The 16,157-nt window shown below is 40.9% G+C and overlaps 1 protein-coding gene across 2 annotated transcripts; it reads left to right on the top strand.

Annotated features, from left to right (window-relative positions):
• Positions 1 to 6,244: 6,244 nt before the first annotated feature.
• OTOR (otoraplin) lies at positions 6,245 to 10,624 on the top strand. Of its 2 annotated transcripts, XM_063633991.1 has the most exons (5): positions 6,245 to 6,330; positions 6,858 to 6,941; positions 7,293 to 7,432; positions 8,338 to 8,445; positions 9,539 to 10,624. In XM_063633991.1, exons 1-5 carry the CDS (start codon positions 6,303 to 6,305, stop codon positions 9,560 to 9,562), a joined length of 384 nt encoding a protein of 127 aa, XP_063490061.1. In that variant the 5' UTR covers positions 6,245 to 6,302; the 3' UTR covers positions 9,563 to 10,624. The 2 variants fall into 2 exon arrangements, with proteins under 2 accessions (XP_063490061.1, XP_055122772.2); XM_055266797.2 differs by lacking the exon at positions 6,245 to 6,330 and having other exon boundaries at positions 6,827 to 6,941.
• The last annotated feature ends 5,533 nt before the right edge of the window (positions 10,625 to 16,157 follow it).

The following is a 16,157-nucleotide window of genomic DNA, read 5'->3' as shown; positions in this document are numbered from 1 at the left end:
ATGAATATATTATTTTGCTGGTAGTAGGGATTCCACAAGTTTTCTTCATTCAGTATTAAATAAAGACTGTGCTTACTGTTTACTGAGAAAACAGCAGGGAATGCTGTCTTCACACTTTGCATTTGATGCTCTTTCCTTCATGAGGCAGGACTGTTCTAAGGTTAATACGCAACCTCTTTATTGAAAGACCTCCAGGGTAAAAATTTTTTGATCTATAGTATTTGTTCCCCCTTAAGACAAATAGACTGATTAATAAAGAGTTGCCAGTGCTAAGCTTGCTACTTCTTTGTAATTCTTCAACACCAATGTTCAAATATTTCCAAAGCCCATTTTCTTTAGCTTTTGATTTATGTTTAAGGCTACTGATTCAGTCCTCTGCTGAGTAAACCATGGGTATCTCCAGAAGTGGACAATTTGTTTTTACAAGTATGCTACATATGAATGGTAACAACAACAAAAAAGAAAACTACTTATTTTTCTGGTGTTCCTGTTTTAGTATTCCTTGAACAAAACCTTTATCACTTGGAATTTTTATTGTCTACTTATGGAAAGACTACTTTTAGGCTTATGTAGACAGTATCACATCACTCTTATGCATACATAAAGAGGAAAAAAATGTTTCCTATAACTTTGTCACATTTAGTCTGACTCTTCTGAATAACTTTTTAAAACCCAGTTGTCAAGCTCCTGTACTTTTGTAAAATATATTAACAGTGAATTACTAGAAAATGGGCCATGCTCTTATATATTACAGTGATGTCAATTGCTGATAAATTTTCTAACTGCTTACTCTTGGATACCGTACTTGTCTAAGAACTGAAAATAATTCACAGACTGATCCCGTGCCCAGGCCTGGCCATGCTTTGAGTGGCTGTATTGGAGCAGAAAGGCCAGGGTGGCTCACCTGGGGTGAGAATGAGGGAGGTGAATAGTAAGAGGGGTCGTGTAGGTCTTCTTAAGGATTTGCTTATACTCTGAGTGAAATGGGGAACTATTTTAGAGACTTTTTTTAAAGGGGGTTAGAATTTACGTACAGTCAAGTTCACCCATGTAAGTGTTCCATTTGGTGAGTTTGAGCAATTGTATATAGTCACGTAATAATCAGTACAGAGCATTCCATCACCCCCAAAATTTCCCTTCTACCCGTTTGCAGTCTACCGCCCCTACCCTTGGCCCTAGTCAACTACTGATCTGCTTTCTGTCCCAACAGTTCGCCCTGTCTGGAATGCTTTGAAAATGTATCTATTGTTGCCTATATCAGCAGTTCCACCAATGAATGGGCATTTGGGTTCTCCAATTTGAGGCTATTAAGAAAGTGGCTATGAAAATTTACATACATGTCTGGGCATATGTTCTGTTAGATTTCAAGCAGAAGAGATAAGTTAGTTTGATAAAATTTCTAATTTATGTAAAAGTTGCAGAAATAGTACACAGAACTCTGATAAAGACTTCAAATTAATCATTAATGCTTCTAGGCTTCTGGGCTATTTGAGGTTGTGGTTACATTGACCTGATACCCCATTATTCCGATACTTCAATGTGTGTTCTTAAGTACAAGACCACCCTCCCACATAACCACAATATGACCATCAAAACCAGGGAATGTGGCTGGGTGCGATGGCTCATGCCTGTAATCCCAGCGGTTTGGGAGGCTGAGATGGGAGGGTCATGTAAGACCAGCTGGGGCAACAGTGAGACCTTGTATCTACAAAAAGTAAAAAAATAAGCTGGATGTGGTGGTGTGTGCCTGAAGTCCCAACTACCGGGGAGGCTGAGGCAGGAGGATTACTTGAGCCCAGGAGGTTGTTACCATTATGTGTGATAATGCCACTATACTCCAGTCCGGGCAACAGAGTGAGACCCTATCTCAAACAAAACATGAAATAATCCCATATTATCATCTAATCCAAGTTTTGTTTATATTCCAATAATGGCTCAAGAATCCAATACAGGATTGTGTTGCATGTAGTTGTCATGTTTCTTTAGCCTCCTGCTGATTCCTCAGCTTCTCCTTGTCTTTCATGATGTGAATTTTATATAGAGATAGTCTGTCTACCTCTGGATATATCTACACAGTTATGTTAAAAACTATGAATGTCTAAGAATGTCTCCGCAGTCTTAACAGCACTGAGTTCATCCTGGCTCTCCCCCTTCCCCTGTGCATAAATCACTTCTCCACCAGTCCCATTAACTTCAATATATTATATTTGCTTATTTTCCCAAATCTTTCCTGTGCAATCAAACTCTATAAGGCTTCAACAGGGAGCAGGGGAAAGGAAAAAGGAGACAGCAATGCTTTAAAGAAGATTTGATGAAACTAAGATCTTTTGACCTTCCCTATCTCACCCATCTTTGGGAGTGTGAGTTTTGAGGAATGATTGAAGGGAGTAGATGTTATTTAATATAGTGGTTCTTAACTTTAGCTGCATATTAGAATCATCTGGGAGCCATTTTCAAACACCCATGCTCAATCTACACCCCAGATCAATTAGTCTCCAGGGATGAAACCTAGTCATCAATATTTTTATAACCTCCCCCCACCCAGGGTGATTCCATTGTCACCCAAGGTTAAGAACTAACAAAGCAGGCTTCTACTTCCATGAAGTAGGGTATCATAGATCATTGACTGAAATGGTGTTTTTCAAAAGTAGTATATTGATAAATAGAGGATAACGTTAATTCTGGAAATGGCTGTGATGCAGGGCAGGCAAGCCTCAAACTTGGGGCTTCACCCAGGAAAGAATTCAAGGGTGAGCTGGTGGTGTTAAACGACAGTCTTTTGGTAAATAGTATTGCCCCTTGCAGAGCAGGGCTAATTCATACACGGTGTGCCCAGAGTTGGCAAAGTATTGGCTCTTGGCAACTGCATTTATACCCAGTTAAACTCACTTTCAGTTACATGCAAATTAAGGGGAGCCTCAATACAAATTGAGGAGCAGATTATTTAGATCTTTCTAGGAAAGGGGTGGTAACTTCTGGGTCATTGCCATGGAAAGGGGCGGTAATTTCCAGGTTGTTGCCATGGCATTTGTAACTGTCATGGCATTATGGGAGTGGCTTATGCTAATGAACAATGAAGACAGCTGAGGATCGCTTTTCTTCACATCTCCTTGTCCCTGCTGGTTTCTTCACTTTTTACTGCCTGGACCAGATCCTGTTCTGGTCAGCAGGGTTGTGGCCAGAAAACAAGTTCTGCTGGTCTCCTACCTCAGTTGCAAGAAACTCAAAACTCCATTTTAAACTTTAAGCCTTATAGTATCTTCTGTTTGAGTATTTAACAAGCATTTGTTTTCCCTTGAAAATGTATCCAGCCAAGACCTTATGAAGAATGTGAGCTAAAATTACGGTATTTTACTTGCCTGGAAACAGTATTTCTCAAATGTTAATGTGCATACAAGTGACTTGAGTATCTCGTGAAAATGTAGATTTAGATTGTGTGTCGGGGGTGAGGTCTGAGAAACTTCATTTCTATAAAGTGATGTTAAAGTTACTGGTCTGAGGACCATGTTTTGGTGGCAAGTTGCAAGACCCCAGAGTTTCTACCCTGAGGATTTATTCAATGACTCTTAGAGGTGTTATCAATCTGTTTTTAAAGCCAGGGACTTTGCCCAGGGGAAAAATACATGCATACACACACACACCCACCCACACATACAACACACACACACCTCCATGCATACAATTTCAGAGCAATTGTGCATTCATTCAGTGAATACCTGTTTAATGCACACCAAGTATCTTTCTGGGTGCTAATGACAGAGTGAGGAACAAGAAAGCAAAGATGCCTGCCTTGTGGAGCTTTCATTATAGTGTTGGTTGGAAGACAAACTAAGTAAATAAAGCAGGCATGCCAGCTATGATACGTGCCTTAGGACAGTGTACTGCAGCCACGTGATACAAGGATTGGGTGGAGGAAGGTTTGAAGTGGCTCTTTAAATTGTTCTGTCTGTGGAGGCATCTTGGCCAGGAACCTGAATGCTAGTATCTGGGGAAAAGCATCCTAGGCAGTAAGTTCGGAGCACCTGAAGCAGAAATGAGTTTAGTGTTTTCAAAAGATAGAGAGAACTGGTATGGGAGGAACAGAGTGAGTGGAGGAGAGAGCAAGAGGAGAAATCCCAGAGGTAGAGGGGCCTGATCCTACAGGAGCTTGTAGGCCATGACAAGGAGGCTGCCTGCAGTTGACCATCCCATGCTCAGATTCCTAAAGGAGCCATGGCCTCCATTTAAGAACTCCAGACAGAGAATCTAATTTAGGAACTGAAGGGGAAAAATGTCATTTAGGGATTAAATGTTTGGAGAATACATCTGAAAATCTAGAGGAATGAGTATGAAAACTGGGGCCAGAACCCTTACTGAACCCCCAGAGGCCCCAGTGTCTTCGGCATAACTGCCAGACACAGCTACTCGCTCAATTATTGCAAGTTCAAATTCCTATTTTCATGCAATTTTACCAAGAAGCCTCTAGCTTCTGTCCTGCCTCTGCCACTTTAGAATGCCAGAACACCACCAGCTTTCCCAGGCTGCACTCAGAAGGCTTGGTTATCTCATTACTTTATTTCTTCACCTTCAAATGTCCAATAATGGCTTCAAGTTAGCATTAGCCTGATTTTCTAAGTTGTGATAGCTTGAATGTCACATTTTGCTTTTCGTTTTTAATCATTTTATTCTGCTTTTGGGAGTCTGTATATGCTCCCCAATGGGGAGTTTTTGCAGTCCCCATTTCTTCAAGTGCCTCTTAAATGACAATTGTCTTTTAACTCTCCTATGCTGAGGGCTGGTTTGAGACTGGAACAGTCCATAAAACAGCTGTGCAATCAGGATTAAGAAGATTTAATCAATGCTTTAGTTTTCCCAGAAATTTAGACCTTTAGATTGATTACAGGGGAAAAATTGGAAAGGCATTCTGTGTTCAAAAATAATATTGAATTCAATCTTGCCTTGATGTGAAACAGGAAATAAATGATTTATTCTAATTTGCCAATTCTAAGTTGACAATGATGAATTGAAATAGCATTGAACCATGATCCCTCTGGTAACCTTTAGATAGGATGGTTCAAAAAGACCACTTTAGGACAGGTGCAGTGGCTCATGCCTGTAATCCCAGCATTCTGGGAGGCTGAGGAAGGCGGATCACTTGAGGTCAGGAGTTTGAGACCAGGCTGGCCAAAATGGTGAAACCCCGTCTCTACTACAAATACAAAAATTAGCTGGGCGTGGTGGTGCACACCTGCCATCCCAGCTACTCAGGAGGCTGAGGCAGCAGAATTGCTTGAACCCTGGCGGCGGAGGGTGCAGTGAGCCGAGATTGCGCCAGTGCACTCCATCCTGGGTGACAGAGCAATACTCTATCTCAAAAAAAAAAAAAAAAAGACCACTCTGGCATTTGCTGTGCCTCAGTTTCCTTGTCTATAATGAAGGTATTGAATAAAACAAACTTTCCAATCAAGACCAGCTATATAAAAGATCCTCCCATGAAGGTCACACACACATACACACACAGACACACACACACACAGCCACACATACCCACACCAAAACTCTTTTACGTACACACACAGATGCACTCAAAGCAATACAACTCTATCACACACACACACACCCAAAACAAAAAACCTTTTTATTATATTTTGCTTAACAATTTACCCCTTGGAAAATTGTTTTGCACAAAATTATTTAGTAAGTTAAATTCTTGTCCCTCGTTTTATGAGGTTACGACTTTGGGGTTGGGGGAGAAGGCACTGCTCTGAAGTCACATCATCAACCAAGGTGGAGAGGGCATCCTGACAGGGATCTCTATTCTAGAAGCAATGGATAAGAACAGGGGAAGGGCCACCTGATGGGAGAGATGCCAGCCTCAAACACCCTATAAAAAGCAGTAACTTACTGTCTGTCTCTCCTAATAGAAAGCAACACTTGGGGCCAAAATCTTTCTTTTTAATTTACTGCAATATCTTTAGTGCCCAGAACAATACCTGGCACAGTAAGTGCTCAGTAAATATTTGCTGAACAGATGGAGCTAGGGACTGGCAGTTCCACTTTGGTGCCTCTAGGAGTGCTCCTCTCGCCATGGGAAACATGCTCAGAAGCAGGAAGTTCCGGGTAACATAAACTTGTAACTTCACTCTCTTCTCTTTGACCTGTCACCCTTGAGCATTTGAGACTGAATTGCAAAAGTCTTAGAGAGAAGAGGTAGGGGAAAGATTGACCTATTTTTCCCAACCCACCCATCTCTTTCCCCACTGGTAGGGTCTAAATGTGGCATCAACTAGTATGTTAGAATTCATCTCTGGCCTGGGACAGACATGCCTTCTGAGAATCCTATCATGAAAGGTTTGTAAACGTTAAGAATCCTTCATTTATCTATTATGTAAATCCAGATTTATTAATTGAATGTGTTTAAATCAAATTATTCGTGCTATAGATCTCACATTTTCAACAAATGCCTACAGCTAGTATGTCTTTGCTCATAAGCTGAAAGAAAATTAGGGGTGAATTAAAACTAAAAATGGTTTGAAATTCTCATAGTCCTCTCGACAAAGCCCTACTGATTGATACAATAGACCACTGCTAAAGCGCCTTTAACAATAGTGGACCATTTTGGATATTATCTGTGTGTAGAAAGACACAGAGTTTGACTCTGTTTGGAAAATCAGACGCTAAATAGCCCCTGAAGCCGAGTAGCCTGTTATGAAAACAGAGGGCTGGTAGGCCCTTCTAATTGGCCAGGGTATTTACCCAGAGGTCTGGCTTTCACATAAAAGGCAGGAACCACTGAAGTCAGTCCCTGCTTCCAATCAGAGTTCAAGTTAAAAGACAAAAAAGGAAGATGGCAAGAATATTGTTACTTTTCCTCCCAGGTCTTGTGGCTGTATGTGCTGTGCATGGAATATTTATGGACCATCTAGCTTCCAAGAAGCTCTGTGCAGATGATGAGTGTGTCTGTAAGGACTTTTTTATGCTTTTCGTTATCTTTCTATTACATAACTGAAAATATATCCACTAATAGCATAAAATCGAATTGTACTTTGAAGTGAATCTTCTCCAATCTGTATCTTATCAGCTTTGTTTCTTCTGGTCTGCATGTTTGGTGTCTTACTACGGAGAATTCACTTGGCTGAGTTTTGTTGCAGCTTTAATATCTTGGCTATCTTCTTTCTCTTGGATAGATACCAGCTGTAAACTGGGAATTGTCAGTTACTCTGATTTTCTAGATTTTCTAATATACGTTGCCTTTTACTGTTATAAAATTCCGGAGCCTAAAATGTAATCATTTAAATTTTTTTTTCTTCCAGATACTATTTCTCTGGCTAGAGCTCAACAAGATTATAATGCTCCGGACTGTAGATTCATTAACGTTAAAAAAGGGCAGCAGATCTATGTGTACTCAAAGCTGGTAAAAGAAAATGGAGCTGGAGAATTTTGGGCTGGCAGTGTAAGATGAGATAATTTAAACACCTATTGACACATATTGCTCTTAACTTTTCCTTGATTACCTGCCTTCAACCTATTTTAATGCTTAATACTAGTTGTTAAGAACCATGTAGCGATTGTAGATGGAAATGCAAAAATTCAGGTATATTTGCTATTGCATTTTAAAGAAAGAAAGATCAATTTCATAACAAAACCAAATGTAGGTTAATGTGATATTTTGGCAAAAAAGAGTCAAATACATGGGGGCTTAAACATCCCAAAGAATTTGAATCTTATCCGAAAACATCTGAGAAGATCTGCCAAGTAGAAGGCATGTGTGTTGGCAGCGAGTCTAAGTATCAATATTCTTTTAGGAAACTTTGCACCCTAATTAATTCAAAAGAATCAGCGTTCTTCAGTTAAAATATACAGGGGTGGTCCCTGGGGAGGGATGAAGCAGGGATGATTTTTTATCCTCACTGCAACACTAAAGGTGAGTTCTAAATTAATGAAGGATTAAATTTAAAGCCATTTAAGTCTGTTCATTTGAATTGTTGAAAACTGAGAAATTTGCATCATTTAAAATAAGTGTCTACAGTACTTTTAAAAAATGTACTGTCTTTATATATTTATTTATGAGTTCAAAAAAGATTTTAGGCAACTCACAAGACTGCATAAAATAAAGTCATGCTAAAGTAGTGAAATAAGACTGAGCCACTAAACAGTAGATGCACAATTCCTGCGGGTTAACTTAGTGCTCCAAGTAAACTTTGGATTTGCCGCAGAGCCCCCTGGACCCCAGAGTGAAAGGGAGGTATTGGCAGCTATGATTTTCACCATCAGCATCAGCAAAGAGGATGCCTGTGAGTTTCTCAGAAGACACTCAGCATCAGCTTTTTCCTGATTGCTATTCTTCTGGGCACTTAGGTTTATGGTGATGGCCAGGACGAGATGGGAGTTGTGGGTTATTTCCCCAGCAACTTGGTCAAGGAGCAGCGTGTGTACCAGGAAGCTACCAAGGAAGTTCCCACCACGGTAAGCATCTCAAAAGTGACTAGACAAAGACTCAGATCTTGGGGCAATGTAGGCTGGTGTTAAAAATGCATCATGCAACTTACAAGTTGTATAGAACAAAGCCTCCAACTTTCAATGGCGACTTTTCTGAGATAATGAGGTTTGCGGGACCATTTATAACTACTGTCAACATTGAAAGATAAGTAAACTTTCTCTCTACCACACCCTTTTGTTTTATTTCAGTTTACTATTTTTCGTCTCATCTTTTTTCTACATTTCTCAGCTTTATTGGGTTATAATTGACAAATAAAAATTGCATACATTTAATGCATACATTATGTTTTGATATACATTGTGAAATGATCATCACATTCAAGCTAGTTAACATATACATCACCTCACATAGTTACCTTTGTGTGTGTGTGTGTGTGTGTGTGTGTGTGTGTGAAAACATTAAGATCTGCCCTCTTAGCAAATTTCAAGTATACAATACAGTACCTCTTTTGTTTTAGATGCAAGTTATCTTGCAAAGCAGTCTATGTAACAAATAAAGAAACCAAAGTCAGTACTAACTGACTCTTACAGATGGTTTTCACTAAAGATAGGCTGAGAAAAATATTCTCACGTTTTTGATCAAATCAAAATATTCTAGAACAATCTTTGAATGTCTTATTTTTGTGGTAAATGGATTCCATTTATGTATGAAATAAAGTTATACTCTTCCTAATGCCCTGGGGTCCTGTAAACTCAGGACAGAAATAAAAGATGCTTTCTGAGCTACTTTGCAAAGTGCTTGTTTTGAAGTGATTCTTCTGGAGCAAATTGCTGTGCTTCAAACACTGCCCATCCTAAATGGTACTCACTTGTCATCACTTCTTAGCATTAAGCTGAAATCTGTCAGATAACTGTAAATTAAAGGTTCATTTGAGGACCTTCACTGTAAGTAGTTTTTCACTTAAAGTGGTAAATATTTCATATTTTGGGGGGGTCAAACTTTACTTACTTTAAATCCAAGTTTCTCTGATTAGATATGATTTTAAATACAGAATCTACATCTGTTTTTTAGCCTAGGCTATTTAGCTTCAATTTTTTTTTTGTTTTTGTTTTTTTCCAGGATATTGACTTCTTCTGCGAGTAATGAGTTAGTTAAAACTGCAAATAGAAAGAAAACACCAAAAATAAAGAAAAGAGCAAAAGTGACCAAAAAATGCATGTCTGTAATTTCGGACTGATGTTTTAAGAATATGTTACCTTACAGAAGAGCGAGGGCTTAGGAGTTGGAGGTGGCAGATGAAAGAGGATTTTCAACTCAAGTCTTGTTTCCTGCTGGCCTGGTCTTCCCACGAGCTAGAGCGGGGAAATATTGAGCTCAAATGGGTAAATCGAGACCAGAAAATTATTTTTTCAACCTTGAGAATCTCCTCTTACAGGGGGATGCATATAACAGATCATGTATGTGTAGTTATTTCTAAGTAGTGATTCTTCCCAGCTCTTTGATTTCTCATATATAAAATAGGTGGGTCATAGGTCTTCCCTTTAGACATGATGTTTTCTACTCATTTGTCTCTCTGGCCAATTGAATTATTAATAAAAGGGCTGTATTATCAAAGAGTATTCTAGTATTTTTGTTACCTTTAATATTTGATGCCTTTTGGAGGTGAAGCTGTTGGGGGAAGAAGAGTTTTTGGACCCATAGATGTTTGGATGATGTCTCTGATTTGTCATTTAGAAAAATCTCAAAAATGATTTCAGTTGAATAACTTGCCTTCTAAATGATCAATTTACTTGTCCCCCAATTTTAAAGAAGTATGTGTATATTTAATAGGGGAAGGTAGTTTATGGAAATATTTTTAATGGAATAGTTTTCCCTTAATATGTATCCTTGCTGGATATTATTCAAGCTTAAAGTCATCAAAAGACCCAGCAAAAAAAAAAAAACAAAAAAGTCTGTAGGTTATTTTCTCTACTTCTATTTCAACTTTGAATTTCCTCTTCCTGTGCAAATTCCTCTAGTCAAGTGTGATATATCAAGAAATCTGAGGAGGATGCAGGTTTTGTGGTCCTGATGGGCCCACAAGTTTTTCTATATTTAACTGGAAATATGCTTTGATTTTGTGTTATTAATATAATTCTTTTGATGTAGTCATGAGTTTTTCTTTGTTTGCATATAATTAAAATGCCTGTACTCTACTTAATGTCACAATTTCTGAGTTTCTTCTTAAACATTTTTCACCTTCGAGAATAAAAGTGTCGGGGAGTTAGGAATGAAGCTTGTTTTTCAGTTCTCTGTGATCTGGACATCCCCTAAGCATGAAGAAGAGAGCAGAAGAGGGCATTTAGGGTAAGCCACAGACTTGTCCCAGGGTCATTTTTTAGCTCTGTCAACTGTGATTTTGGATGAATATCTTTTTACCAAATTCTTATGTAGGTCAGTCAAGTAAAGTGGTACCGAAATGCAAAACACAATAAAACAAAATACCAATGTTTATTTGTTTCTATTTTACTTTATTCCAAAGAGGTTTCAAGTAGCATCTAGGGCTCTCGACACAATTTTAGACTAAGAAGTATTTATCCTACTTCTGCTTCTATCTGCCTCTCACTTCCTGGCCTTTCCATTCCAGAAACACCCAGAACACCTGAGATGCCCAGCACCCCCATTGCTCCCACCTGGCCTTAGGCACACAGCTTCACTCCCCATGCACGGGGCTTCCAGGGCAGAACTCCCTCCTTAACTCAGTCAGCTCCAACCCATCAAAACCGAGCTCATCCAGGAGTTGGAAGGTCATTGACTGATTTATATCTCCTGGGGCCTATCTGCATTAAAAGAAAGCAAGCACTTGCAGGACTTTAAACACGCATCTGTCCTCTAAAAATGCAAATGGCCAACCCTGGACCAGCGGCAGCAGCAGCTGGTCCTCACCTGTGAGCTGGTTAGCAGGCAGAATCTCTGCCCACTGCATGCCTTCTGTGTCAAAATATGCATTTTTAACAATAACTCAGGGGATTCCTGTGCACATTAAAGATTGAGAAACACTGATTTTAGTTCCCTGTACTCATCTTACAGAAAAAGAAATAAACAAAAGGCTAGAGTACATAGGAGATAGAGCAACTCTCTCCAAATTAAACAACAGGATTGCAACATTCCTATCAGTACTTTCCCAACCCTATCACAGCACTGTCTTGATTCTCCACTGAGGTCTACCCAGAGAAAAGGGGGCAGAGTGGTGCCAGGGTGAGAGTTCGTAGGCAATGAGGCCTTTGGGACCCCTTTCCATTTGGTGAATTCTTTTTCTCTCTTTCCCACTAAGAGAAAGGGCATCTTCGCACCTCTAAAAGGTTGTCAACTGTTAACATAAAAAGAATTTTAGTCTAACCCTAACTTGTAGGCTTCCTTGATATCCCAAGCTAAATGATATATCTCTATATATCTCTCTATTTATCTATATTAAATACTTACATATTTTAAGAAGCCCAAGTCTTTGCTCTAGTTTATTAATCATGTACCAGGTAGTTGGGCCTGGCCACTTGAGTACCTGTGACCCGGCTCCATTGTGGAGAGTCCCCAGCTACGCAAACTCATTCTGTTTTAGCCAAGATCAAACAGAACAAGGGCGCTGCTACTGTTTATCTTTTAGTCTAAAGATAGTTAATTTCGTGTAGGAAGGGCTTAAGTTTTACTATGCAGCTTGTACTGCCTCCTTGTGGGAGAGAAAGAAGACATTTAATCCTCCATCTCTGACCTCACAGAGTATGGGAAGTAAGACATCTACCTATAGAAGAATAAAGAACAAATGCAGGGCAGTGGATGTGGGGAGGAAAGGCAGGTAGGTTTCATGAGCCAGCTTGGGGCAAGTGGTAGACTTTGCCTACAGCAGAGCCCTTGCAAGGCATTGCCAGGGCAGGATGAGGCAAGTAAAGAAACTGATCAGAAGTGAGAGGAGTCAGGGCATGGCACATGATAGTTGGCAACAAAATGAAATCATGTTGAAAGGAAATGCGTTGGGTGGCACTGGTGGCTCAGAAAAGTGAAGTGATGATAAAAGATCCCAGGGCATCTTGGAGCTTTGAAATAACTTGGCTGCCGTTTTCTAGCTGTGTATACTTAGATAAGGTTCTGACTATAAATGCAGGACCAGCCCAAACCGGACCTACTCTGTCGATAACAAAATGTTGAGTTGTCTTTTAAGTATAACAGAGACCAAAACTGCAAGTCCTGTTGCCTAGGCATGCACAATACAAAAAGCTTTGACCTCTAACAATACCCAAAACCAACAAATCTCCCTTTGGAACCAAGAAGACCAGGACAGGACTGGAACCCGAATGCCAGAACATTTTCAGAAGTGAGGGGTCTGTTGGCCCTAAAGATCTGGGGTTAAAATCCTCCTTAACATATCTTTCTGTAAATGGTCAAATTTAAAGCCCTCCAATAAGACCCAGCCAAGCCAACATTCCCAAATCCTTTCTCTTGCCCACTATGATGGTTAATATTGAGTGTCAATTTGATTGGATTGAAGGGTGCAAAGTATTGTTCCTGGGTGTGTCTGTGAGAGTGTTGCCAAAGGAGATTAACATTTGAGTCAGTGGACTGAGAGAGGCAGACCCACCTTCAGTCTGGGTGGGCACCATCTAACCAGCTGCCAGCATGGCTAGGGTAAAAACAGGCAGAGGAACATGGAAGGACTAGACTAGCTGAATATTCCGGCTTTCATCTTTCTCTTGTGCTGGATGCTTCCTGCCCTTGAATGTTGGGCTCCAAGATCTTCAGCTTTTGAACTCTTGGACTTACACAAGTGGTCTGCCAGGGCCTCTTGGGCCATTGGCCACAGACTGAAGACTGCACTGTCGGCTTCCCTACTTTTGAGGTTTTGGGACTCAAACTGGCTTTCTTGCTCCTCAGCTTGTAGATGGCTTATTGTGGGACTTCACTTTGTGATCATGTGTGTCAATTCTCCTAGTAAACTCCCCTTCATATACACATATACCCTGTTAGTTCTGTCTTTTTAGAGAACCTGACTAATACACCCACTGGCGCCCAGAATCTCATGTTCTTCTCACATTGGAAAATACAATAATCCCTTCTGAACAGTCTCCCCAAATTTTAACTCATCCCAATATTAACTCAAAGTCCAAAGCCCAAAGTCTCATCTTATACTCAGGCCACATTCCTCCCATCTATGTAACATTAAAAAAAATTATTTACTTCCAAGCTACAATGGTGATACAGGCATTTGGTAAAGATTCCCATTCTAAGAGGGAGAAATAGGCCAAAACAAGAGGGCCGCAGACCCTACACAAGTTTAAAACTCAGTAGGGCAGACTTTAAACCTTAAAGCTCCAAAATAATCCTTGACTCCATGTCCTGTATCCAAGGCACACTGGTGCAAGGGGTGGGCTCTCAAGGCCTTGAGCAGCTCCATCCCTGTGGTTTTGCAGGGTGTAGCCCCCATGGATGATTTCATGGGTTGAAGTTGAGTGCCTGTGGCTTTCTCAGGCTCGAGGTGCAAGCTGCTGTTGGCTCTATCACTCTGGGGTCTGGAGGGTGTGGCCCCATTCCCACAGCTCCACTAGGCAGTTCTCCAGTAAGGACTCTGTGTGGGAGCTCCAACCCCATATTTCCTCTCAGCACTGCCCTAGTAGAGTTTCTCTGTGGGGCTCTTGTACTCCTGCAGCAGGCTTCTACCTGACCACCCAGGCTTTCTAGTAAATCCTTTAAAATCCAGGTAGAATCTCCCAAGCTTCCTTCACTCTTTTGCTGTGTACCTGTAAGCTTAATACCGCATAGAAGCCACTAAGGCTTACAGCTCGTGCCTTCTGGAGCAACAGCCCAAGCTGTATCTGGAGCCTTCTGAGCTGCAGCTGGATCTGGAAGAGCCAAGTGCAGGCAGCAGCATCCTGAGGTGGCACAACGCAGCAGTAGCCTGGGCCAGGCCTCTGAAACCATTCTGTTTTCCTCCTAGGCCTCTGGGCCTGTGATGGGAAGGGCTGCCTCAAAGCTTCCTGAAATGCCTTCAAGACTTTTTGCCTGTTGTCTTGACTATTAGCATTTGACTCCCTTTTAGTCATGCAATTCACTCTAGCAAGGGTTGCTTCCCAGCCTGCTTGGATTCCTTTCCTGAAAATGCTTGTTCCTTCTTTAAGACATGGCCAGGCTGCAAATATTCCAAATTTCTATGTTCTACTTTCCTTTTAATTATAAGTTCCAACTTTAAGTCATTGTTTTGCTTCCATCTCTGATTGCAGGTTGGTAGATATGGCAGCCATGCCATATCTTGAATGCTTTGCTGCTTAGTGATGTCTTCTGCCATGTACCCCCTAGGTCATCATTTTTAAGTTTACTCTTCCACAAATCCCTAAGACATGGACAAAATGCAGCCAAGTTCTTTGCTGGGATGTAACACAGATGCCCTTTGCTCCAGTTCCCACTAAGTTCCTAATTTCCTTCGGAGACCTTGTCAGTTTGGCCCTCGTTGTCCATATTTCTATCTGCATTTTGGTCACGACTATTTAACCAGTATCTAAGAAGTTCTAAACTTTCTCTCATCTTCCCGTCTTCATCTGAGCCCTCCAAACTGTACCAACCTCTGCCTGTTACCCTGTTCCAAAGCCACTTCCACATTTTCAGGTATTTTTATAGCAATGCCAGACTCCTTGGTACCAATTTTCTGTGTTAGTCCATTTTGTAGTGCTATAAAGAAATATCGGAGACTGGATAATTTATAAAGTAAAGAGGTGTTTTTGGCTCCTGGTTCTGCAGGCTGTATAGGAAGCATCTGCTTGGCTTCTGGTGAGGCCTTAAGAAGCTAGTACTCAGGTGGAAAGGGAAAGGAGGGCAAGCATGTCATACAGCCAGAGAGGGAGCAAGAGAGAGGAGAGGGGAGGAGGTGCCAGGCTTTTTAAAACAACCAGCTCTCACACAAACAAATACAGCCAGAACTCACTCATTACCTTGGGGAGGACACCAAGCCATTCATGAATAATCCACCCCCATGACCCAAACACCCCCCACCACGCCCCACCTCCAACATTGTGGATTACATTTAAACATGAGATTTGGAGGGGACAAACATCAAACCATATCACCATCTTAGCAAGAATCACCATCTTAGCAAGGATGGTGATATGGTTTGGATGTTTGTCTTCTCCAAAGCTCATGTAACAATATCTCTGGGGGAAGCAATCTCCAAAAGAGAGTTTCTCACCACAGTGTAAGCACCTTGAGTTTCCATAGCTTGATGACACTTGCTATGAGGACAGAAGTGTATTCTGTCCCTCTGCTTTCTTGATGCTAGAAGTCCAAGTCTCTGGTTAGAAATTTTGAACCTCACTCTGAAAAGAGTCTTGTGCAAGATCCAAAGCACAGTGAAGACAGAATGCCTCCATAGACCACAACAGGTGCCCATCTGGACACTGAGGTACTGTGGCTTTTACTCCTTTGTATTAGTCTGTTCTCACGCTGTTAATAAAGGCATACCTGAGGCTGGATAATATATAAAGAAAAAAGGTTTAACTGACTCACAGTTTCACATGGCTGGGGAGGCCTCAGGAAATTTACAATCATGGTGGAAGGGGAAGCAAACATGTCCTTTTTCACATGGCAGCAGGAGAGAGAATGAGAGCCGAACAAAGGGGGAAGTCCCTTATAAAAGCCTTATAAAACCATCAGATCTCATGAGCTAGTGAGAACTCACTCACTATCACAAGAACAGTATGGAGGAAACTGCCTCCATGATTCA

This window comes from Symphalangus syndactylus, chromosome 24 (genome assembly GCF_028878055.3).
Source record: "Symphalangus syndactylus isolate Jambi chromosome 24, NHGRI_mSymSyn1-v2.1_pri, whole genome shotgun sequence".
NCBI classification, from domain to species: domain Eukaryota; kingdom Metazoa; phylum Chordata; class Mammalia; order Primates; family Hylobatidae; genus Symphalangus; species Symphalangus syndactylus.
The sequence above is the reverse complement of the archived record's forward strand: the minus strand, read 5'-3'. Positions and strand labels throughout refer to the sequence as shown.

What these genes read in the sequence shown, in the direction of transcription:
- OTOR (XM_055266797.2), top strand. Translation starts at nt 6,827, where the DNA reads ATGGCAAGAATATTGTTACTTTTCCTCCCAGGTCTTGTGGCTGTATGT. An exon ending in TGCAGATGATGAGTGTGTCT is followed by an intron (nt 6,942 to 7,292) that starts GTAAGGACTTTT and finishes TTTTTCTTCCAG; the next exon opens with ATACTATTTCTCTGGCTAGA. An exon ending in GAGAATTTTGGGCTGGCAGT is followed by an intron (nt 7,433 to 8,337) that starts GTAAGATGAGAT and finishes CTGGGCACTTAG; the next exon opens with GTTTATGGTGATGGCCAGGA.